At 52.7% G+C, this 24,073-nt stretch overlaps 1 protein-coding gene across 1 annotated transcript; it reads left to right on the forward strand.

Annotated features, from left to right (window-relative positions):
- The first annotated feature begins 11,181 nt into the window (after positions 1 to 11,181).
- LOC112589794 (uncharacterized) lies at positions 11,182 to 19,043 on the forward strand. Its single transcript, XM_083287596.1, is given in 5 exon segments — positions 11,182 to 11,196; positions 11,542 to 11,736; positions 13,953 to 14,021; positions 14,024 to 14,117; positions 18,562 to 19,043. Coding segments are annotated over 5 exon segments (684 nt in total). The 3' UTR covers positions 18,873 to 19,043.
- Positions 19,044 to 24,073: the final 5,030 nt, after the last annotated feature.

Here is a 24,073-nt window from a genome sequence, read left to right on the forward strand (position 1 = left end):
CTATTTTAGTAACAGACGGGATTACCGCGTGGCGACTCTCGCAATTGAATACCGGCAATTATATACGTAAAAACTCGCTCTTGAATATCTCGTCGTTCCGAGAAGAGGGTGTTGCGAAAAATCGCTCGCCACGGAAACCGGTCGCGTTGTACCGTCGTCGTCATCGCCGGCGAAACTGCATCGCCGGATGCCGACTGTGTAGGCGACGCGACAGGGTCGTGTCGGACCAGAGTCAAAGCCGGCAGAAGCGGGTCCGGGGTTCGTTGGCCTCCCTTGGCCCACATCGCCGCAGCGACGGCCATAGGCTGCGGCCTTCCGTCTCGCGAGGCGCAAGCGGCATTATTTACGACTCTGTATTTTTTACCGCCGACCGACCGACCGACCGACCGACCGACCGACCGGGCGACCAACCAACCGACCGGCTGACGAACGAACGAACGAACGAACGAACGAACGAACGAACGAACAAACGGACGGACGGACGGACGGACGGTCGATCATCGGGTGCGGGCTCGGAAATTAAACAGGCTTTTCGCGATGACCTCGATCGGCAGAAAGCGTGCCAGCCGAACAAAAGCTCTCGTCACCGGCGATTGAGGTTTCAATGGTGGATCTCTTGGCATCGCTTTGTCCTTCGTTAAAGTTGCCGAGCGATCCCGACTGGGTAGACAGACGGGTAGGTAGATCGAAGCGTTTATCATCGTTCCGGAACGTTCCGCCCAAGAACGTTCGAAAATGGCTGGCGGAGTGGCTTGAGCGATGGGAATCCGAAAAGGGGCTACGCTTATATAGTATATGAAATGACACGGGGCCATTCGGTGCACAGGCAATCAAAAGATCACATGTAGGTCAACACATGTGAGCCAAGAGCCAAGTGGAGGAACACGAGCAACGTGCGGTAATCGTCAGCGAGTCACGAAGAACAGCGTCTTCGGTGTCAGGCGGGATTCGCTCGCGATCGCGCTGATCCAAATTTCGGCAATTCCCCCGCTGATAACTCCCGGTAAGCCGGTAATTTCAATTTCGCCGAGTCGTACGCGAACTACGATCCCTGCCTCACTTTCTCCCTCTCTATCTTTCTCTCTTGAACAGCTCCGCTAAAACCACTCTCGCGGAATTAGACGGCTATTATTAGCGGCTTAAGGGGCCCTTTATCGCGTGGCGACCGGGGCGAATTTTCCTCCGCGCCCGCCCCAGAGACACGTACGGATAATAATTAATTATCGTCTCTATCCGGGGCGCGCGTAAGGATGCGGGGGTGGGCTGGTGGGGCAGGAGGGAGGGGCAGAGGGTCACAGTTCAACGTTCCCGGATGTTCACGAATCCACGCGCGCGTGGAGATCCATTGCGCGTGTGTCGTCTCGTCCTCCGCCCGTCCCCCGCCTCCCCCACCCCCCCCGTCATCTAGCGTTTCCCCTTTCGCGAGACGGGCTTCACTTTGAACTTAATTCGATATCACGCGGTGGTGATCAAAGCGCCAGGGCTACGAGGCTGAAACGGCGCGGATTGTTCGCCAAGTCGGCGGCGCGGGTACGTGTCGGCGAGCGGATTTCTCTCGGCCGCTAGTCCGCGAAGCGAAATTCCGCTTTGTTGCTCCGTAACGAGAATCCGATCGGGCGGTGCCGCGCGAACGTCGACACATCCATCGACGGGATCGACCGGCAATTAAAAGTTCGCTGACGCGCCGCACGCTCCTCGTTAAACGGAGCGCGCTGCGCGCGGCGCTCGATCGTCGGCTATCGCGAGTCTGAGTGGCTACGGCGGAGGGAAAGCGAAAGGGCTCATTCCCCTCGTTTCCCCGACGCTTTTCATCGCTGCGTTTTTCGAGCACTCGAGCTCCCGAGAGCGGTGAAATAAAAGCGATATCAGGTCGGACGTTGGATCGCGCGACGACTTTCGCGCGCCCTTCGTGCGCGACGACGTGCTCGGCGGGCAAAAAAGAAAAAAGGGCGGGGTGACTCTGGAGCGGAGGGGTCGAAATAGCCGTCCTAAATCCCGAGGTCCCTATCCCCGAAATAACGGGGCGGTCGTAAAAAGAATAAGTCGGCGTGATACGTAAAACTCTTGACGGAAGACTCCGGGAGCCTCGCCAGTCCGTAACGCGAGAGTCGCCCGGGCCGGCCATAAAATCCCCGCGCAACCCGTAAAAGAGACAAGTCGAACCTTATCCTGCGATCGTTGATAAGTCTCGGGAAGTTCGAGCCGTTGGTTCGTTCGTTCGTTCGTTCGTTTGTTCGCTCGCCCGCTCGCCTCCGCGCGCGATAGCCGACTTTCGACCATTCGCGTTTTCTTTCCTTCTCTCTTCTGTTCCTGGGCCGTCCTTGCGCGGGACGAATTAATTCCCCGCGTCTTTCTTCCGGCTTTCTCGCGTGAACTTCGCGCTCTCTGGCAAATTCGCCCGTGTGTCGAGCGAGACGGCTCCGCGTCCGTCGGCCGATATTTCACAGGACCGCAGGATCGACCGGCGCGCGAGATATGAGGCCTTTGGTATGGCCGATGTCGATATCGGAAAAATGCGGGCAAATCTTCATGTCAAACCGCGCTGCGAATGTTACAAGCTTCGCCGAGGCGGCCGGGGTTACACGGAATAGCGGGACTTTCGAGATTGCGCGACGCGCGCCACGAAAAGCGATGCCGCCGAGAGAAAAGCGGATTATTAGGGGATGCGAAATCTGATACAGTCAATTTCATTATACAGTCAAACTCGACGAGGGAACGGAGGTCGAATTTTCGCGCATTGACTTCCGCGTGACTCCCATTCCCGTCGCGTAAGCCGGAAGCCAGCGGGAGCGAGATTTTCCGAAACGTGCGGCTCGCGCGGAGTGTGAAGAGAGTCTCGAGACTCACATTTTCCGCTTTGTCCGCAACTCGGCGATGACAGGTCGCGCGACTGACTGCGGCTCGCGCGCGAACTTTGCGCTGGACAATTTGGCAAACGAACCGCCGCGCCGGCGGAAGTACCGCAGGAGCCGAATTCGCCATTCCGGTCCCCCCCCCCCTCCCGCGGTCTCAGTCGCGAACCGCCGTGGACGAGCCAGCTCCGCGGATTAGCGAACGAGCTCGAGATACACATCCTCTCGTTCTCACCCCCCAGCAAACGAGTGGAAAAACGCCGAGTCTCCTCGACAAACCCAATACTTTACTTTGTCACCGAGACGCTCCCGAGAGGCGCGGCGGAACGCCGGCTAAAATCGCTTTCGCTTCGGGGAAGACTAATAATATCGCGCATCTGCCGCTGTATTATCCCGCGGAAAAATGCGATTGTGTCTACCAAGTATGCTCCTGCAACTCGCGCTCTGCGCGCGATTCATTTACCGAGTGTGCACACACACATACGCGCGCGGAGTTAGAAATACACGTGGGCGAGGAGTCTTGGCAAGCTGAGCGCGCGGCGAGATGATACACGACGCGGCCTCGTTGTTAGTTACAGCGGTCCCTCTAGTCCAGCTAGCCAGCACCCCGTCGTGCGGTCAGGGAAGAGAGAAGGAACCGAAGAAGAAGAAGAAGAAAAAGAAGAAGAAGAAAGAAAGGAAAGTATGTCGCTTGCGCTCGCGAGGTTGATTATGGGCAGAGCCGCGGCGCGGCGTGGCACTCCGAGCTTGCACTCCTTTATCGCAATTTGCGGCGCGAACGATGCAGCGCTGCGCACACGGGCGCGCGCGTCCACGCGAATGAAACGTTCGCCTTGAATGGCGAATGATTATTACAGATATACGGCGTTGTAAGCGCGTGCAACGCGCTGCCGGCCGGTACCGTAATATTTCTCGCGTGGCCGCGCGTGTGCGCCTTCCACGATCTTTTGTCTTGCAGCAGCGCGCAGGCCCGCAGCCTCCTTTAACGTTTGTATACACGCGTATTCTTTTTATGCGCATTACAACGCTTCGTTTTGCGCCTTCTGTGCGCGCGCGCGCGCGTATGTGTGTGTGTGTGAGTGTGCAGGGCAACTAACCGGTGTCGTTAATTTCCCGCGCGATTTTTCGCCCGTCCGCCCTCTCTTCTCAACGTTCCTCCCTTAATTCCCCCCGAAGCGATCTCGCCTGCGGGTGACACGTTATTATTATCAATAGCGATTGTTACTCGTCGCTGATATTAACATCGCGTCGATGTTCCGGCTTGTCCCGCGCGACGGTCCAGATCGGGAACTGAAAGCGGAACTGATCGTCGGGACTTTTCCGGAGGAGGGGGGATTTCGAAATGGCGTCATGCCATTTTCGGGTGGGTTGAAGACTCGCGGTGAGGACGCGCACAAGTGCATTAGGATAAATGTATTGCTGCGCGAACCAAAATTTTTCTTGCAACAACAAAATAATTTAGTTAAAATATGCCCAACGAAACTGTTTAGCTCCTGTAAACAAATGTCTCGTTCGATCACGGTTTGTTCGTGTGACGTGATACTTTTGTCATAGCAACCAAAAAGCTTCAACTATATGAATTTTGTTAAAAATACTAAAATTGTTTCTTAATATATAAAATCTAAATTTTACTGCACAGAAAGTGCAAAATAGTATCCATTGGGCATTATTTTAGTTTATGTAAAATAATATTTCGTTATTGTGTAAGTTTTATGAATAAAATAACTAAAATGCTTAATTTTTATACATGAACAAAACCTAAGAACAAAATCATTTGGTCCAGAGAACAAAGCAGAAAAATATATTTAGTTGAGACAACTAAATATTTTGTTATATAAGACAAGATATTTGGTTGCTATTAAAAAATGCCTCAACTAAACAGTTTTGTTAGAGATATTAGATTATGTTTCTCTTAATGTGCGAGTTGACGAGGAGGAAGCGTATTTTTCCGCGGACTTGGTTCGTTCGTCCCTCTGCCGACGTCGTCGGCGTTTAAACAATAATAATACCTGTCATCGGTAACCCGAAAGGATAATCTTTACCAGAGCCCCACTCTTGCCTTACCCGTCGGCCAAGGATTCGCGGGGACGAGAAGGGGACGAGACGAGGCGGTGGGAAGGGGCGAGAGGAGGCGAAGGAAGAAGGAGGTTGTGAGGTAAAGACGCGTTAACCTGCCGCCACAATTATCTAAACTCGGCAAAACAGCGCACGGTCGTGCACGCCGCGGCAATTACACCCAACTGGATGTAACCGCCGCTTTTTGTGTACGGTACAATCGTGTATACGCTAATTCACGGAGGCTTTGCCTCCGAGCGCTCCCCTTTTATCTGGACGCGGCTGCAATTATCCCGATTCTTCTGGCTCGCTTGAGAACGGGACGCGATCGCGAGAGCCTCGCCGGCCGTGCCGGATTGCGAGGGATCCCGTTGTTAACCAACGAGGAAAGCCGGTATACCCGGATCAAAGAATTCGGCCCGACGGGACGTTGACGTTACGGCAAATTGCACGGATTGCGAGATGCGTTTCCTCGCGCGCGAGGAGACGACATTTTGTTATATCTAACCCGCTCGGTCTTTTTCTCCATGTTTGGCGCAGAGGAGGATCCCCGGGACTATCGCGTTTATTTTCAACGACGCGGGAGATCCGCGCTCGGGACTCGGCGTATTCGCGTATTCGCGTATTCGTAATAGTCGGAATGTTCGATTCGCGCGGAGAATCTCCTCCGATTCGGCCTTATCCGCCTTATCGCGCCCGACGCTATCGCCACGACGTGCCGTGCATCCGCCTGCACGGCCTGAGCGTCCACCGGATCTCGTGGCGGCGTAAAGGGTGTGTATAACACGTGATTCATTGTAAATGAAGCTAAGTATCTCCTCTGCGCGAGAGGAGAAGCGTGCGCGCGCGAGTAATTGACTCGAGATTATCGGCACTTTATCGGCGATATTTATTGGGAGTAAAGCGCGGGATGTTTTTTCGCCGGCCGCGACTGGGCGGGAGAGACTAATTACGATAAATTTTCCTTTGTCGAGCCGTCGTGGTGGCATGCGGAGAATACAGAGACGGATACGGCGGGGATACCCGAACGAGCGAGGTATCCGTTGTTGCCGCTTGTAGCTGCCTTTGGCTTTCACGGCTTTGATATCGAATTTCGTATCTCCGTAAGAATAAATAACAACGCCTCTCGCGTAGTGCTACATAAAATGTTCTCTCTCTCTCTCTCTCTCTCTCTCTCTCTCTCTCTCTCTCTCTCTCTCTCTCTCTCTCTAATAAATTGTTTCTCAAGAGGGCAGCAAAAGCGTGTGAATAGGTCGCTCCTCTCTCCCCCTCTGTCTCCCTCTCTCTCAAAGAATATCTTTCTTTCTTTAAAATTACTTAAAAATTATCGCCGCTCCTCTCGGTGAAAAAAAAAAAAAAAACAGGAACAGAAACCGCGCGTCATTCCGGGGACATTAAAACAACGTGAAAAAACGCAGTATCCTTTTCCCATAAGAATCGCATTACCGCGAAATGGAGACTCGACGACGCGGAAGGCTCCCCGGCTTAGACCATAAACCGAGCGACGCATCGGACGCCCCGACGCTTTGAGAGCCGCCGCCGCGGAGCATATGCAAAAATGGCGAATTATGCAAAAATACGTCCACCACCGCTCGGTGGAACTCTTCTCTCTCTCTCGTCGGTTCTCACTCACGATCTCTCGAGATCTCTTTGGGGGTCGCAACCCCACGCGCGACATTCCCAACCCGACAATGCCGCCCCGGGCGGCGTACGCGAGCGTTTTCCCACGATTTGCATCGACGAGACGTCATCTTCGTCGGCCCGGCCACGTTCGCGCGCGGCGCATCGCGCTCATCTTCGCGCTCATCGTCGGTCGATTAGCCAGACGTTGCGCCTCGATAAACGTCGCGATCTCTGATAAGTGCCCGAGCGTGCACGACTAACGAGTATACGGGGTGTTGCTGCCCCACCATCAGCACCATCGCACCAGCAAGACACTCGAGCCGAGTCCTTGCCTTCGCAGGCAGCGGCTCTCCCGCGATCGACGTGTTGCGATACGCGAGTATCGCGGACACGACATGTCGGATCGTCGAAAATCCTGCCGAACTCTCGCAGCCGAGAGGCGTTTAATACCGATGCCTTCCGCGCGATAAGTATACCGTCGACATCCGGACAGTGGCTGGCTGCGCGCAGCACGTCCGGTCGCGCGACCGGATCGCAGAGAGAGAGAGAGAGAGAGAGAGAGAGAGGTCTCCCGACGTAAACGTGAATCGGATCCGCGTCGTTCCCAGCGTTTCAATTAACAGCGACGCGGCTTGAGCCGCGCGCATTTTTCAGCCGTGGCTGAGATTTTTGCCGCAGGCTTTTGTGCCGGCCGATCCGCCGCGCACGTGGGTGTCGTTCACCCACGTGGCGCGGCTTCGGTGTCTCCTCTTTGGCTTTCTCGCTTCTCCTCTCTCTCTCTCTCTCTCTCTCTCTCTCTCTCTCTCTCTCTCTCTGTCTCACTACCTTTTTCCTTCTCACTCTCGCCCGTGTTGCCCACGTCCGTCCGTCTGTCTACATAAAGAAACGTACAGCGACGGGCAGACGCGGTTAACGGTACTCGAGGAGTCCCTCTACCATCACCTGGCACCACTCCATCCACGTCCGCCCCGCTTCTTCTTCGTCTTCTTCTTCTGCTTCGTCTTCTTCCTCCTCCTCCACCTGACCTGATTTCCTGACCCACTACCGTCCGCGGAGGGAACGAGAGAGAGAGAGAGAGAGAGAGAAAGAGAGAGAGAGAGAGAGAGAGAGAGAGAGAGAGAGAGAGAGAGAGAGAGAGAGAGAGAGAGAGAGAAACGGAGATGTGTTCTCGGCCACTAATTCAATTACAGCCGTTAATTTTAGCGACACGGTAGTCCGCCTGATATCGACGGACACCCGCCGCGGCACTTACGGTATTATATCGATACGTCGCTGCGGAGAACAATCGACGTCAGTCTCCGCGGTCCGGAGATTAATGATCGGGCGTCCTATATCCGGACGGATAACGTTGCTTTCTCTTTGTTAATGCCGAGTCACGGAATGACATGAGTTGTATGGGCGCGCGAGCATGCGCGCGCGCACGAGAGGGAGAGAGAGAGAGAGAGAGAGAGAGAGAGAAAGAGAGAGGGGCGCAAGTAACAGAAAAATCGAAACGATACATCAACGGAGCATCCAAGAAGCGCTCGTCAGATAAGAATGTTCCCATTTACCCGGTGTTGTGTAACAAGAAGCGGGAAAAGGCCGCGTTAAATAACCATGAATAAAATCCTCGCTGTTGCAAAAGCCCGCGGCAACGGCAGCTTTGCGAAGGCACTGCATCTTACGGTTGCGCGCGAAAACCGCGCGTTGCGCGGCAGGAAATAGCTCACACCTGACGTTCCTCGGTGAAACCGTCGCGTTATCGTCCGAGGAGCAAAATGTCGAAAGTCGATCGAAAAAGAATTTCAAAGTCGCGACGAAACTCAACCGGCGAGATAGATTCACGCCGGTTGTCCGGCGTCGTGGAATTGAATACGACATGTCACGAGGCGATCAGTATTCTCAGTCTCACCCTCTTCGCACCCTCGTCGCACAAACAGCGGAAATTCGCCGGGCGACGCGCTCATAAAATGGAGGGTGCGCCCCGGAAGCCCGGCAGAAAGAGAAAGGGAAGAGAAGCCCTCGCTCGACTTACGGGACATTGCGGGAAATCTTGTACGGTTATACGGCGGCATTATCTAAGATTCGATAGAGCGTACGACGGGCTGAGCTCTCTCTCTCTCTCTCTCTCTCTCTCTCTCTCTCTCTCTCTCTCTCTCTCTCGACGGGGGCCGGAAGTTCGACCGGGGGTGGTTTTCCCCTCGCTAGCGAGCAGAAGAGGCGAAACGGCGCGGCGCGGGCGGCGACCGTGCTTGTCGTCCGTGACGAGCTTTTGCGCGAGCTTTTGTTCCCTCGGCGAAAAACTTTCGCGAGTATGGGCGAGCGAGCCCGACTTCTCATAGCGCATTCAGGAAAAACTCTCCTTTTTCTTCGCGGCCGCGGCACCTCGTGGATTGCTTCCTTCGAGAAGCACTTCCGCCCCCACACAGAAACTTCTAAAACGTGACAAAGTCCTCGCAGGACCCCCGTGCCCCGCCTCCCCTGCGCGAAAACATCCGGACTGCGAAATGCGAGAGGGGCTGATCTGCTCGTGCGAGCATCGCGAGAAATTAGAAAGTCGAGTTTGCCTAAGTTACACGCATGATTGTTGTCTATTCGCAAGTCACGTGGCGTACGATTGTCTCGACACGATTATTCGCTATTGTACACTGGATACGTTGGAATCTACAAATAAAGTAATCAGGGAATTTACTTTTTTCGTTGCAGTCGAACACTTGCGACTTCACGTCGTGGATGTAATTCCCGAGAGTCAGGTAGAACTCTGAGCGAGCAATTTCAGCATTTTCGTGCGTCAGAAAAACAAGTGCGGAACCTGAATGGTCCCGAGCACAAAGATTTTAGCTTCGAGAAAATCAATCCGATTTACTTGGCTTATTGATTTCTATGTCGAGCCTACCTACTGCTCGAGATAATCAGGAGATCACTTCTTTGTGCACTCGTATCGCACGTTAGGAAGCACTCCAAGTATCGAATACATGCTTTTCTCTGAAGTGTACTTATCCTCGATCTTTGGGAACTGCTCTTGCAAAATCGAGCTCTTGTTATATTTGATTTAAAATATAGAAATATCTCCTGTTTGTTCAATTTGACCCCCTAATTATCTCGTGCAATATGAAATGCGCGGCGAAATTGCGCGACCACATGCGAAATGTCGTGATTACTGAATCGTTCGTGTTGACAAATTTTGCGGTTATCGACGCGGTTATAAACTTTGTAAATTTTACATACGTCATGCGGCACTAATGCGGTCATTTCAATCAAAATTATTGTCGAATGATATTCATGAATATAAAGGTAATTATAAAATTGTCGCTTCATATATGCACGTCTGTTTGTCCGAAAGTTAAAATTTCGATAAATATTTCATCCTCAGTTCGTGTTTTTTTTTTTTTCTACGTGATTCACGACTCGCGGACATTTTCGTCCAATCGTAAAACGCCGTCCAGGACTATCGCGCTCACAAGTGCTCGTTGAATTGCAAAGGACGTTATCAATCTTGGACCCGTCAACGCACTCTTTTCACTTTTAGTGAAAAGTCTTGTTTCTCCATCGCATTCCAATGTAAATTTGTATTGGCGTTTCCACAACTCGTATCTTTGCCCTTACAATTCCCTCTTGCCCGCCGCTTTCCATTTCAATCTTCACAAATTCAATCCCTACATCCTATTGAAATTTTTAACGCCAAAATAAAGAAGAATATTATGAGAAAAATGACATTTGTTGCTTGTATTATTCGTCCATCCCCCCACCCCATTTTGGTGGAATTACTTATCAATATTTGCTTATTTCACGTGCATGCATTTGCACAATTCAATTATACGCACAATCAATGGCAAATACTCATCGCAATTAAGTATAAGAATCAACTGATTCTTTAGATTATTGAGAATATTTTTTAAATTATTCAGACGATCGAATGATTAAGTAATTTGGTCAAAACTTCGACTCGACGGATGATGGATGCTGAGATTACTGCACGTCGGACGAAGAAACGCAGTCGAGATCTCATCGGTGGACTCGGTTGACTAAATAGTGAGTGACACGATTACGCATGCAATGTAGATGTAAATCGCATTGATTTCCGACGAGAAAAGTCACCACGCGGAGTTTGCGCATTTTCATCAAGGTAGATCAAGGTGACTCAACACGTCGCGGCCCGAGAAAACGACATAGAGTATTTTTCTAATCAACAATACTGATAACTGTCGGTCGGACAATGATGAATTCATCTACATGTAATTTCGCGACAAGAAAAGCGTACATAAGCGCTTTAATTTCAACTATTGTGTTTTTTTACATTCGGATTTGCACGGAAAGAAACGCGTCTTGACGCGTTCGGCGGATCGCGATGTGTTAGAAAAAGATTCAGAGATTAATGACGCGCGCTTGAAGCGTCCAGCAGGCATGAAACCTGCAGAGAAACGCCCTCGAAAAAGAGCGGGTTGAGTCAAAGAGGCAGGGAGGAGAGGGGAGGGCAAAAAATAACGAGGAAGTAATTTTGCGCACGTGATGGCGGCGCTTTCGAGAAACAACTTCGATTCGGCGTTATCGATCCGGCGGACTCACACGCGAACCTTCAGTTTGTCAATGTAACCGCACAACGCGCATAGTCAGAAACTTGGAGTATGCTCGAAAGATCCGTAGGAAGACGCAAGTACATCCACTCGAGAGTATGACGGAGCAGGAGGTTGGTCCAATTTTTGCGCACGGCTGCTGGGATATTTTCGATCTCGATCGGCGATCTGCTCGATCGCGCGGTGAGGTTACGTCACGTTATTCTCGTTAACGCGTTACGCGCCCGTGGAATTATCAAGCATCGCATCGCGCTCCCCGTCGCAATCAAGATGATATTCTTTATTTTGGAGGAACCAATATACCGGCGGAAATTACCGAGCAACTAGTTACGCGACACAGCCGGCGCAGGGAAACTCGTTCGTTACTGAAAGCTAATATTTGCCGTACAATTCACACGACCGTTTCTAATCGACGCGGTCGCTCCATGTATAATCCGCCCGATTCTCCCGTGTAATAGTCGTGCGATGCGACCTGGTGCCCGGTGTGCGACAAGCAGGTGAGCGTTGAGGGAAGAGACACGTGCCGACTACTCGCACACATTCGTAAATATCATCCCAAGATCACCGGCAAATGTTTGGACAATCAGGTACTAACATTTGCCTTTCCGAGGAACGCGGAGGAATCCTTTCCACCTCCACGGTATCCACGGATAGCTGAAATATAGTAGCGGAAAAATCTCGCGACGCGTTATACGGTATCATCGATGTCGTAAAATATAAAACGGCATTTCGCTCTTTGGTACTTTACGGTAAAATACGCCCCATGAATTTTACGTATAAAACGCTCGTCATTTTGCGCTGCGCTCGAAATTTTATACCTCGTATTATTCGGTATTATATGATATTTTTACTTTTCATACCTCTGACGTATTTTCCCCTTTTTTTCTTTCACATTACTATCTCCCTCTCTCTCTCTCTCTCTCTCTCTTCTTGTTTACGCGCGAGAGACTGCGACAGAGAGGCTTCCTCTCCCTTTTTCCGATACAGCGAATGATTGCGAATTTTAGTCTCTCTTAAACGTCCATATTTCTCGATCTTGCTATCTGGGGAATTAGATATCTTGATAGATGGGAAAATTGTACGGATATTATGCGCAAAAAAGGCGCGCGCCTCGCGTTCACGTTTGCAGCCTTATCGTTTCTCTTTATCTCTCTCTCTCTCTTTCTCTCTCTCTCTCTCTCTCTCTCTCTCTCTTTCTCTCCTCGCGTTTCACCTCCGATCTCCCCCTTATCCATCCTGCATTCCCTCTACCCACGACCTCCTCTCGGCTCGAGAGAGAATACATAAAGTCTAAAATGGATATAAGAGAGACCTTTGTTCCCGTAACCTCCTCGGAGTAAATGCTAAGCGTGCGGCGAGTCCTGAGGAGACACGTCCCGTCGGACGCAGCTTGCGCGTGTCACACACTCGCGAAACCTTCCCGTCGCCGAGCTTCCCCGAGCTTTAATCAGGCGGTAGGCAACTAGACATCCCGATTTTTCGACGGACTATGAAGACCGCGAGAGCAAGAGAGACAGAGCAAAGAATCTTCCGTTTCCAACGTTCGCGGGCATGATTTGATCATGCCCCACGTCGCGTCCTTCCTAGTCCGAAAATTCTATTCGCAATCATTCCCCCAAGAAAACATTATCCCGCAAATTAAACGAGAAGCAGTAGCACGTCGTTATCGTTCGCCCACTTCTTCGCGGGCATACCGCGCGCTAATTGAATCGCGCTTAATGCGCGCGGGATGGCCCGAGCGAGGAGCGCGTCTCTCTCGCTCACGGCGTCCGTGACTTTGCGGGAGAACGTCGAGTCGGATTTCGCCGTCGAAAAGGAGCCTCGCGCTCACGACGATCGGTAGCGCGGCAAGCGGAACGGCCGGAGGGAAGTCTATGCCGCTCGCGGGAGATTCCGCCGCGATATTCCTGCAGTCTCACGTGCCGCACGACGCGAACGTACTCTGATTCGGAGACACGGCGAGCGCTAAAGCTAAAGCGCCGTGCCCGACGCCGAACCCCAGCGATTTCCCCGGCTCGCCTTTACGCGAGCCCGTATCCGGGGGGTGAGCTGCCGCAAAGAATCCGCGGTTAACGACACGGAGCGGCCCGGGAGCCGCTGGTCGATTACGAACAATGGGGCGGAGGGCGGCCTTGCGCGAGGGAAGTCGAGTAACGATTATTGCGACATCGACGTTGGCCTCTCAAACATCCGCCTGAGCACGCAGTGCCCTGATCGCTCGCCGTTTCTTTCCTTTCCACCACCAGCGACCTTTTGTTCTCGCCCGGTTCCTTCGCTCTTGCACCCGCTTCTACCAAACGTCGCTGAAAGCCCCTTAACTCGAGCTCGAACTCAATTCGGGCAAAGGCTTGAAGAACTCAGTTTAAGCTTTAAACGAGATTAGTGAAGAAAAGCGACATTATTCGTATTTAATTCGTCAACAGCTGCTCTTCGAGGTGACTGTCGCTCGGGAATCGCGCGATCCTCCGAGGATTCTTCTCCGACTTGAAGAAGTCTCAGAGAGCTCTCGGTCGGCGGGCTCGTTTCGATACGCGGCCGGCTTCTCTATTGATACACGCTCGTCGATCCCCGCGGGGGATCGCGAAATCGTCGAATTCCCATGCAGGTGCCGTCGCCGCAGGCGACGACGTCGCTCGGGACTCTACCTACCTGCGGTTAGCTCAATCTTTTCTCCCAGTCTATAATATATCCAATGGCGTAATCCAGAGGGATGAGGACGCCAGGGGACGCGAATTGACGGCTATAAACCGCGGTTTAGTGCTGAGCGACGTCGACGCGGGGCGACGGCTCTCTTGCAAGAATACGTTAGTATTCTCTGTGGTTGTACCGGCGCGACAGTCTGCGGTTCCAGTTGTGGCTGGTGTGAAAGCGACCTAACGCTCGCTTTCACCGTCGCGTGGTGGACACGTGGAAATTGCGAAACGCCGAGAGGAAAGTCTGCGCTGCCCCCGGTGCAGACGGCAAGCTTTACCGACGCTTTATGCGTCCGCCGACAAATTGACGACCTTTCATACGGGAGATCTCTGCCTTCTCGGCTACGCCGCAAACGACGAACTTAATTTTAACAACGACAGGTTCTCCAAGTAATCCCGAGTGAATTTCGCCGCCGTCTCGTCGCTTGAATTTCGAAAGCGCGAGAGCGAGAGAGGGTGAGAGAGAGAGAGAGAGAGAGAGAGAGAGAGAGAGAGAGAGAGAGAGCCCATCGCGTTTTCGATGTTTCGTACCTATCTTTGCAGCTAAATCTTGAGTTTGAATTTCTGTTAAAGTCTATTTGCGAAATTAATCGCGCAATATAATCCCGTTACTCGCTCGGCGACCCAAGACTTGGACTTCGCGAAAGACTCCGTTTTATCGATCGCTTATAATCTAATGTATGAGTGCTGTGTGTGCATGTGTCTGTGTGTCGACCGTGGGAGACTCGACTCCGCATTGATCGGAGAATGAGAGAGAGAGAGAGAGAGAGAGAGAGAGCCCGTCGTTAAAATTAAAGTCGCGCGAGTAGCCAGGCCCTCTGTTGATACAAGATCGTACTTCTACATGGCAACCGGGCGTACTTCTCTTGATTATGGCGACCGTAGGCCGTTTACAGAACGCTCACGTTCATCCGATAAAAACTTTTTGCCCGTCCTCCGCGTAATGTCGCTCACCCGCGGCGACCTTCGTTACCGTCCTTAACGAGAGATGGCTTTTTGTTGACCTTTCGCGATACGCGCCGCCGCCGCCGCCGCCGACCGAGTCGAAATTTAGAGCTCACGGCTTTTTCGTCCACGCGCGCGACCGGCCAAGGATTAATTTTACGGCCGCGCTCTCGTCGTCCCCCGAATTGGGTTCGACCTCGTTCGCGCTCGGGAAAGGGATTTACGCAGAGGGATTATAACCGAACCATCGGCTTGAGAATGGCTTATTAAATCCACGCGCATGGTTTTCGTCCTCTCTTCGAGAGAGAGAGAGAGAGAGAGAGAGAGAGAGAGAGAGAGAGAGAGAGAGAGATGGTGGGGGTGAGGAGATGGCGACTATCACGATACACGGTATTATTTCACTCGACATTAATAACCTCCACTCTTTCGTGTACGTGTTCGGGCAAATGCGACCGCAACAATCAACACCTTCCGCGGCCGCGAGGTTCATCTCCTCGGGTTCACGTAGGTTCGACCTCAGACCACTGGAGAGACACCCCAGTGATGCAAAGTATAATTATCGCTGGCGACGTCGACGTGTTACGTAAGAATCGTCGCTCGGCGGCGCGAGCACGCCATCATAGGCACTCATCAGCCGCGGGGCGCCCTGCGACAGGTGCTGTAGTCCGTTAACGACGAGCCGCGCGAGAAGGGTCCGCACGATCTGCCGGTCGTGCGCACACGTTTACGGAACACGTTCGCGTGCAAAAACGCGCCGGTGCCGTCGGCGGGAGGCAGCGGCGGCAGCGGCGGCGGCGGCGGCGGCGGCGGCGGCGGCGGCCACCTTCCGCGAGGGAAGAGGAGCCGGCGCGAAATTAACGCGGCCATTTGTCCCCGCCGTGGTAGTTATCGTTATCGCGCCGATGCGCTGTCGCCGAGGACGAGCGTCGCCGTGGCGGCGCCGCCGCCGCTGCCGCTCTGTGGTCCTGAATAAAAGCGCTCCTCCCCCCCCTTGCCCTATTCCCGCTCGTTTCACACATTAATATTTCAGCGTCGATTATCGGACTCGACTCGATTATGTCCGGCGCGTCGGGCGGGCTTAATCAAAGAGCGCGCTTTATTACTCGATATTTTAGCGCGTCGCGCGTTCTGTTATTCGAGCTCGTTTAATTAAGGCTCCGGCGATTTCCAAACAACGAACGCGCAGCGCGCAGCGACTCTGCGAGTCTCGTATTTTCCGCGAGCCGACGAAAGCCGCGGGAAACAGCGTGTGTGGCCGCAAATGCGCGACGGATCGTCGTCGCGAAAGACGAGAGGTTCGCGCCGATCGACGGAACAATAGCGAGCTGTGCACTGCCCTCCCCTCTGCTCCCCTCGCTCGCCCACCCCCAGTACTATCATCTACCCCCACGAGATACATCGTTGTTTCAATATGCAGTTACGCGCCCGCGATCATCAGCCCGGGGCGATTTCCATAATGACTTATTACGCTCGTAATTAAACCGCGGATTTTGTCGTAATCAACGGACAGCGGTTCGAATCGGTTTACCGCAAACACGATCGAGCGCGTCGCGTTTAAAACGGTAATTAGAAGTGCGTTCGTAAATTCTGATCATTAACGTCGCGCTGCGCGCACACACACACACACACACACATACACATATATGCGAGTGTGTTTGTTCCTGTAGAAGACTCGCTTTTTGCAACTCGCAGTGCACACGGAGTCGGCCGCCGCGAAGTGGCGTGTTGCTGCCGTGGGTGTCGGCGTTGAGATCGCGCGACGACGACGGCGACGGCGACGGCGTCGGCGACGGCGACGACGCAGCTCGCGCGTCGAGACGGTCGAGAAGCGTCTACTTCACGAAAGGTCCGTAAAAGATCGGCCGGCGGAGATCCCCCGCGAATCGGCGGTCGAGGATTACGGAGACGTGAGAGCTCACCCAGCCGCCCATTCTTCCAGTTGAGAACGAAAGTTGGAAGTATCATGACAAATCGGTCCGCTGCCCGGCGTGCGGCGTGAAGGACGTGCCGATCATTCTTACGAAGCAGCAAAAGCTGACGAGCTCCCGCTTGGTCGCGTTCTGCTTGCTGGGGTTAGTCCGCGGGCGAAATCGCGCGAGTTCCGCGCGACGGACGGAAAATAACGTAGACTGCGCTTAGCGCGTTACGCGAGCGCTCGTAACGTAAATCGCACCGGTAACGGTAACAAGGAATTTATTTACCTTTTCGCAGCGGACCGGCACGAGGGCGCCGCGCGATAAATCGATAGTTTAATATTAAATAAATTGCTGCTCCCTCCTCGCCCCCGCCCGCGGCGGAAGCAGGAGGGAGCACGGCATGAAAAAAGAGGGAGGGAAGGAGGGAGAGAGGAGAGAAAAATGGAACGTTCGGCAGCCAACCGTTCCAACTTTTTCGCGTAAATTTGCGCTGATAAAGGAATTCCGCGGTAAAATACGTTTCCGATAATCGTTTATTAGCGGCGGTAAAAACGACGCTAATTAGTGAGACGGGTGCGCGCGCGCGCGCGCGTGAGCACCTGCGCTCTCTCTCTCTCTCTCTCTCTCTCTCTCTCTCTCTCTCTCTCTCTCTCTCTCTCTCTCTCTCTCTCTCGCAATATATAATACCGATTTCAAAAGACTAACGCGCGCTATAACGTCAACGTGTCGCGCCCGGCGGCGAAGTGCGAATCACCAGGACTCTCGTAATTACTAAATCCCTCTCTCGTTAAATTTAATCCTGGTCCGCGGCGTTCATTTTCAGCGAATCGAATCGAACGCGACGGGGAATCGCGAAATTATTCGCTTTCATAAATCACCATCGCCGACGGGCACGTGTGTAACATTGTATCACGAAATGGAATATATTCGCGTTATCGCATCTGATTAGCGAAACGCAACACGCGATTCCGACGGTAACGACGTTCAAATGCATCAGAGAGCATTTTCTCCCCCTTTTTTATCAGTCGGCGCATTTTTTTTTCCTCTTCACAGTGTATTCCGCGATCACCGCGCGACTGACTCGTTTTCCCTTTGCTGATTGATAAATCAGCATCTGATCATTTATCAGGTAGCGTATTGAGAGGGAAAACTGTACATGGGAAAATGTGAAGTGTACGCCATTGCCCCGATTGACTTACACGGCGTATCAAAGACTATGAGGTGTACTTCTGGCAAGGCGACATTTTCAACATGCGCTCTCCGTCGAGAAAACCCTCTCGCAATTATGTCCTTCGCAAGATTAAGAAAAAGAATCTAGACGAACCCCATTCGCACAAGCGAGAACCGTCCGGTTTACGTTATTTTCCGTAACTCGTCCGTCGTTGCGCGCGAACGACGTGAGATTGGACGACGTATGCGTTCCTCACGTTCATTTCTCGCCCAATGGAATGTGAACTTCCGAAAATCGCCCTTTTATCGCCAGGAATTTGGCTCAAAACACATCGAAATGCTCTTAGATGAATTTCTAGCGGCAAAGAAATTTTATTCCAAAACAGTTCAGACATAACATCGCCAGTAATATTACTGTCCCAGCCACAGCCACAGTGTTATGATTATAAATTTGTTTACCCAACAAGTCATCTAATGCTTTCTCGCTTCAACGATCACCCAGGGGTGTCTCTCACACCTCAAAGGTCGGGTCAAGTGAGATGAGAAGAAACATTCGTTCGTTGTCGTATAAACGCACGGGCGCAGTGCGTAAAAATAAAATCTGGGAAAGCAGTGTGATATGACGTTAAACTTTAGGCATGGAGTTTACAGCATTGAGGAGTGCCTGGGCTTTCCGGAAGTTCCGCCTGTCGAATACACTGACGCGTCATAACGCCGCTACCGCGCGATGTCCGTCTGTCTCTGTTCGTTCGCAGATGCTGGCCGCTCTGTGTTATCCCGCTGATGATGAGCCGGGATAAAAACGTGCGCACGCTGTGTCCGCGTTGCGGCCACGATTACGACGCGGATCGCGCGCCGGATGACAAACGCTGCTCGCCGAAGTGCGCGCCCAGCTGCGGCGAACTCGACGGCAGCCTCGCCGCCGCACGGCCGCGTCGGCTTCGAGCCGCGCGGCCGAAACGTCGGGATCGGAAAGTGAGTGGCACGCTAATTACTACACCGGCGGATCAGATTCGGCGTGTGCTATATTTTTTTAACGCGCTTCACTCGGGGAGGGGGGGGTAGCGAGGCTAATACTTCGGGAAATACGAGATTGCGGCGACGACACGTGGAGAGCTCGCGCACATTAACGAAAGAAGTTTTGAGCGGCGTTTGAGGCCGTAACTCGCGCAATTCGGGTTTATCTTCTCTGCTTTCTTCGATAAGATTTTATCTTACTTAAAGATGTATTGTTGCGTGAGCTGAGACTTTGTTGCAACAACAAAATAATTTGGTTAAAATATGCGCAACAAAAGTGTTTAGTTCCTGTAAACAAGTATCTTGTTTGATTACGGTTCGTTCGTGTAACGTGATACTTTTATTACAGCAACCAAAAAGTTTCAACTATATGAATTTTGTTAAAAATATTAGAATTTTTTCTTAATATATAAAATCTAAATTTTAGTGCACAGAAAGTGCAAAATAGTATCCATTGGGCATTATTTCAGTTTATGTAAAATAATATTTCTGCGTAATTTTTATGGATAAAATAACTAAAATGCTTAATTTTTACATGCGAAGTCTAAGAACAAAATCATTTGGTCCAGAGAACAAAGCAGAAAAATATAATATATTTAATTGAGACGATTAAATATTTCGTTATATTAAACAAGATATTTGGTTGCTATTAAAAAATACCTCAACCAAACAGTCTGGTTAGAGATACTAAATTTTTTTCCCCTAGCGTACGACTATACGACTGTAGTCGCAAAGAGAACGTTTGTAAATCGAGGAAATACCCAGCATCTTCATTCCACAGCCTAGCGAAACGCGTCGTGCAATTCCAACGATGTATTTCACAAACACACATTTAAATATTGCAAATAGTCGGTAACGCTCTCGCAACGACCCTTGTCACTCGCAGAATCACGACGAGTGCGACGGAGAACGGTGTCTGTGCGGACGCGAATCGCGCGAGCCGGAAACCCGAGGACACGGTGGATCGTCATCCGGAGACGACGGCAGCGGGGAACTCGATTTCCACGCGTCGCCAGCGTGCTGTCGGGAGTGCGACGGCTAGAGGCTGCGGAGCGGATCGAAGCGGGAGCGCCGAACGAGATGCATTCGCACATCGGCGGAGCTGTTACTTCGTTATTCCGCGCGAACTCGATTGTCGCGGAATTCCGCGGGAGGACGACGCGACTGTTTCGGAACTTTGGCGGAAACTCGCGACGAGCAAATAGTTGCTCCTGGCGCGCGCGACTCGCAAGACTTCCTGTCGACTGCCAAATTTCGCAGCGAGATGAGAGAGACTGGAGATGCGAGACGAGACGAGACGTTGCGCGTCGCGTTGCCGCCTCATTAACGCCGCCGCTAACACGCCGACGCGCGTTTGATCTCGCTGCTGTCGCACTCGGAGCCGCGTCGAGAGCCGTCGAGAGCGCGTCGTCGCGCTCCCGCCAAATGCTCCCCGGTGCTACGCTTGTGTTTTTTGCGCTTGAGACGCGTTTACGCGGATTATTGATCCGTTTGTCGCGCATCCGCCGCCGGGCTTACAGAAAGGCCGCCGCCGCGGCGCGAGATTTCGCGCGACGACAACGAGCGCTGAAATAAAACACTTCCGAAAACTGCAACGAAGCGTCCGTTTCTGAATGAAAACGCGTAATATTGATTATTCCCGTGTCAACGGCGTAACACTTCGCTTTTTTCCCATCGGGCGCGAAACGCGTTTTTCATTTTTTTTTTTTTCAGAGCCTTGATGGTTTCAATCTCGCTCCAATCTCCTCTGTTTTCCCTGCGCGTCCGCCCGCCCGCCCGCCCGCCCGCTGCCCCCGCTCCGTCACTTTCTTTCTCGTTCATTCTTTTTTTGTAGATCGATGGGATTTGCATTGACGGTAAATCAAGTTGCGACGCTCTCGCGTGATCGCCAGAATTATTATAGATGCGAGCGGGAGCAACTTCAGCCGGGAATTACGCCGGCGGAGAAGAGCGAACGTAAGTTTTGAATAAACGACGCTGCTCGCTAACGTGAGATTTAGTGGGCGTATTGTAATTTATCGGCGCGTTTAAGACATAAAATAAACGGGAAGTATGGAACAACTCCCTCCCTCCCTCCTTCTCTCTCTCTCTCTCTCTCTCTCTCTCTCTCTCTCTCTCTCTCCCCCTCTTCCTCGCTTCTCCTTTCTTTACGCCGGACAACATTCGTTCCATTTCCTTATTACCTCATTATCTCACGTCGGCCGACTTGTCTTCAGAGTGCATCCGGCTAATAATTTCCCGGAACTCCTTGCCGGATGGCTCGTAAAAGCGGGAAAAACTCGCGCCGCCCGCGGAATCAGTGACCGCGCGCGAACTACGAATCCCGCTAAACGCACGGCCTCTCCTCTCCCCCCCGACACCTGAATCGCGTCCCGGAAGCGCACCGAAATCACTCAATCAGCCACGCTTCGTTAGCTGCGCGAGCGCCCTGAAGATATCGAGTACTCTCCGCGATTTAAGCAACTATTAATAAGTCGTCGACCAACGAGATCGCAATTCCCACCAGACGCCGCGCGATCATCAGTCGCACCGGCAGTTTTCCTCTCTCTCTCTCTCTCTCTCTCTGTCTTTCCTTACGTAACGGCTAATTAATATTCCTTCATTAATACCGACCGATGTGGTCGTATCGCTTTCCTCCTTTCTAATCCACGACGTTACCTCGTGGCCGCGGTGCAACGTCCCGCCGCCGAGCACCGCAGCTTTAGAGCAGACGGAGTTAATATCTCGCGGTTTACGACGCTCGCCGCTCGATTGCACGATGCGTCTCGCACGGCGCGTTTGTTTGTTCGTTCGGCGCCGGGCAAACAGAGCTTCGCGACGCGCGCGCGCGCGCGAACAGCGTATGCAAATGGCATCGGCGAAAGGGAGGGAAAAAGGACACTCGCGCGGCGCGCTCGGGCGCCGATTCTCGTTTATCTAAACAATTAGTATGCGCTGTTGCAAGCGCATACTCTACCGGCCGTAATGGACGCGGCGGCGTATCGCGCCGCGCTAAACCGAACCGACAAATCTCGCGCGCGCGCGGACACGCTCGATTAATTACGACGGACACGTAGCGCCTCGGTCCTCGGCTCCCGATTTCTCCGTCGCGGCCGTGAGGAAGGACGAGGTCGCCGGGTGTCGAGGTTTGCTCTCTCGCCTTTTTTTATCATCGGCCGTCGTGGAAACGGCATACGAAGACGATAGGCCGATCGAAGCGACAGGGACGAAGGAGGCTCCCACGGAAAGCTTTTCGCGGCGGAGGGAACCGCCGGCCCGGTGACGTTACGTGGGCACGTAACGGACATAAAGCGATGAAAGTAATCTCGGCTCCGATCTCATCGACGACCGGAATCGGCGGCGGTCGATACGCCCGCCCCCGCCCCCGCCCCCGCAAAGGAAGATGACTCGGGCGAGATCGATTCCGCTTCTTCGGTCGCGACGTTCCTAATGGAGTTTGGGCCTCTTATTGTCTCTCGTTCGCGTCGCTGCCGCTTGGTTCCCGGCCTTTGACGTCGAGACTTATGCTTCTCGAACATAATAAATATCTTATAACCGCGAGACAGAGGGAGAGGGGGGGGGATCGCTCGTTGGCGATCTCTGGCACGGAGCCACGTCGAGCGCGAAATCAGATTCGCTCGTCGCGAAAACAACGCGGCGGCGGCGGCGGCGACGGCGGCAATCATTTCCACCGATCGTGCTCTTCTCGACTCGAACGACGGATTCGGTGCGCCAGCGCCGGCTCCTTCCGTACGCGCGGAGGCGCCGTCGACCGGTCGATGGTCTCCGAGGTGAGCGGAACGTTTATAAGGGGAACACGGAATAATAAGCATTCTCGTCGGTCGGCGCGCATTTTTGCCGGCGAGCAAAGATCGGAAGCTCGCGCCGTGTCGCTCACGGAGAGAGAGAGAGAGAGAGAGAGAGAGAGAGAGAGAGAGAGAGAGAGAGAGAGAGAGAGAGATTGTAGTCGCTCCGCGATACCACCGGAGGTATCGAGATACTTGAACCACAACCTACCGTGGGAGCGCATAATACCGTGCAGAGAGCATCTCTCTTTCTCTCTCTCTCTCTCCTTTCTCCCCTCCCTCCTGCCCTCCGTCGGCCGCGATACCGGTCGCGAGATACGCTCGCGAATCAGCGGGATGAAGAACACAATGCGAGATCGTCAGTTAAACTGGGCCATGAAAGCGGTACCCGAACGTTATAAGAAAAGCCATATAATTAGCATTGCAAACGTTCCTCGCTCCCGCTCTCTTCTCTCCCCCCTCCCCCCCCGGGCTTCTTGTCGACCCTGCCACCGCTCATCATCTTTCTCCCTCGCGGAATTCGCTTAGCGCCTCGGCTGCCTTTGCCGTCGCTTTCAAAAAATGCTCACCCGGCCGCCGCGCCGGCACGGCGTTTGTGCATCCTAATGAGCAAATTAATTAGTTTATACGCGGCATTCGTTCGCTTAAAATTCATTTTCGCGCGCACCGTCGTTCAAAGCGTGTCTCAACGCACCTGCGCGTATCCCTCCGGTTTCTTTGCGTCATTTCACAGAATCAACCTTAATACGCGTTTCTTCCGGTTTCTAGCTTTTTAGGTTACGTCTCAATTTTCTTTAACAAGCCGACTGCCCCTCCTCCCACCCTTGGTCTGATAATTGAAGCAGAGCGCGAACAATGAAAGCAACGCGAAGTAAACGCGATTCCCAAGGGCTTTATATTTTACTGTCGTTCTGTTGGCTTCACGCCACTGCGTTTCCCACTGTCCGTACGTCTCTAATTTAATAGATGCAATTAGTCACGTCTGATACGTATCGCAACGTATCGGCGGACGGTGAGCAACGTGCCATTGAACGTGCGATATAATGTAGTATAACGATTAATTTCCCCTCTTAAATTGATCACGAGTCCTCTTTGAGTCGGAAGAAGAAAAGTCTCGCTACGCCGTCATTCGCCGTATCGGTATCTCTTCTTGGCGCTTTTCGCACAAACACACACGTACACACGCACGCACACGCACAGGCACTAGTCGTCCTGCGCATCCACTCTGCTTTACTACGCTCCATCTCCATTTTCCCGTTTCGCTCGAATATCATTCGCGGTAACAGTGTCTCCGTTTTTTCCCCATCTCGCGGTATCGGCATGCTCGACTGGCCACGCAACAAGGAGCCTTCTCTTCCTCCTCCGCCTCCTCCGCCTTCTCTTCCTCGTCTTCTTGTCGAGGAGTCCTGTATACTGTTAACCGGTGCCAACCACCGCCGTCCTGTAATCAATGCACCATCGCCG

Source organism: Harpegnathos saltator, unplaced genomic scaffold, assembly GCF_003227715.2.
Source record: "Harpegnathos saltator strain DR-91 unplaced genomic scaffold, Hsal_v8.6 scaffold604, whole genome shotgun sequence".
NCBI classification, from domain to species: domain Eukaryota; kingdom Metazoa; phylum Arthropoda; class Insecta; order Hymenoptera; family Formicidae; genus Harpegnathos; species Harpegnathos saltator.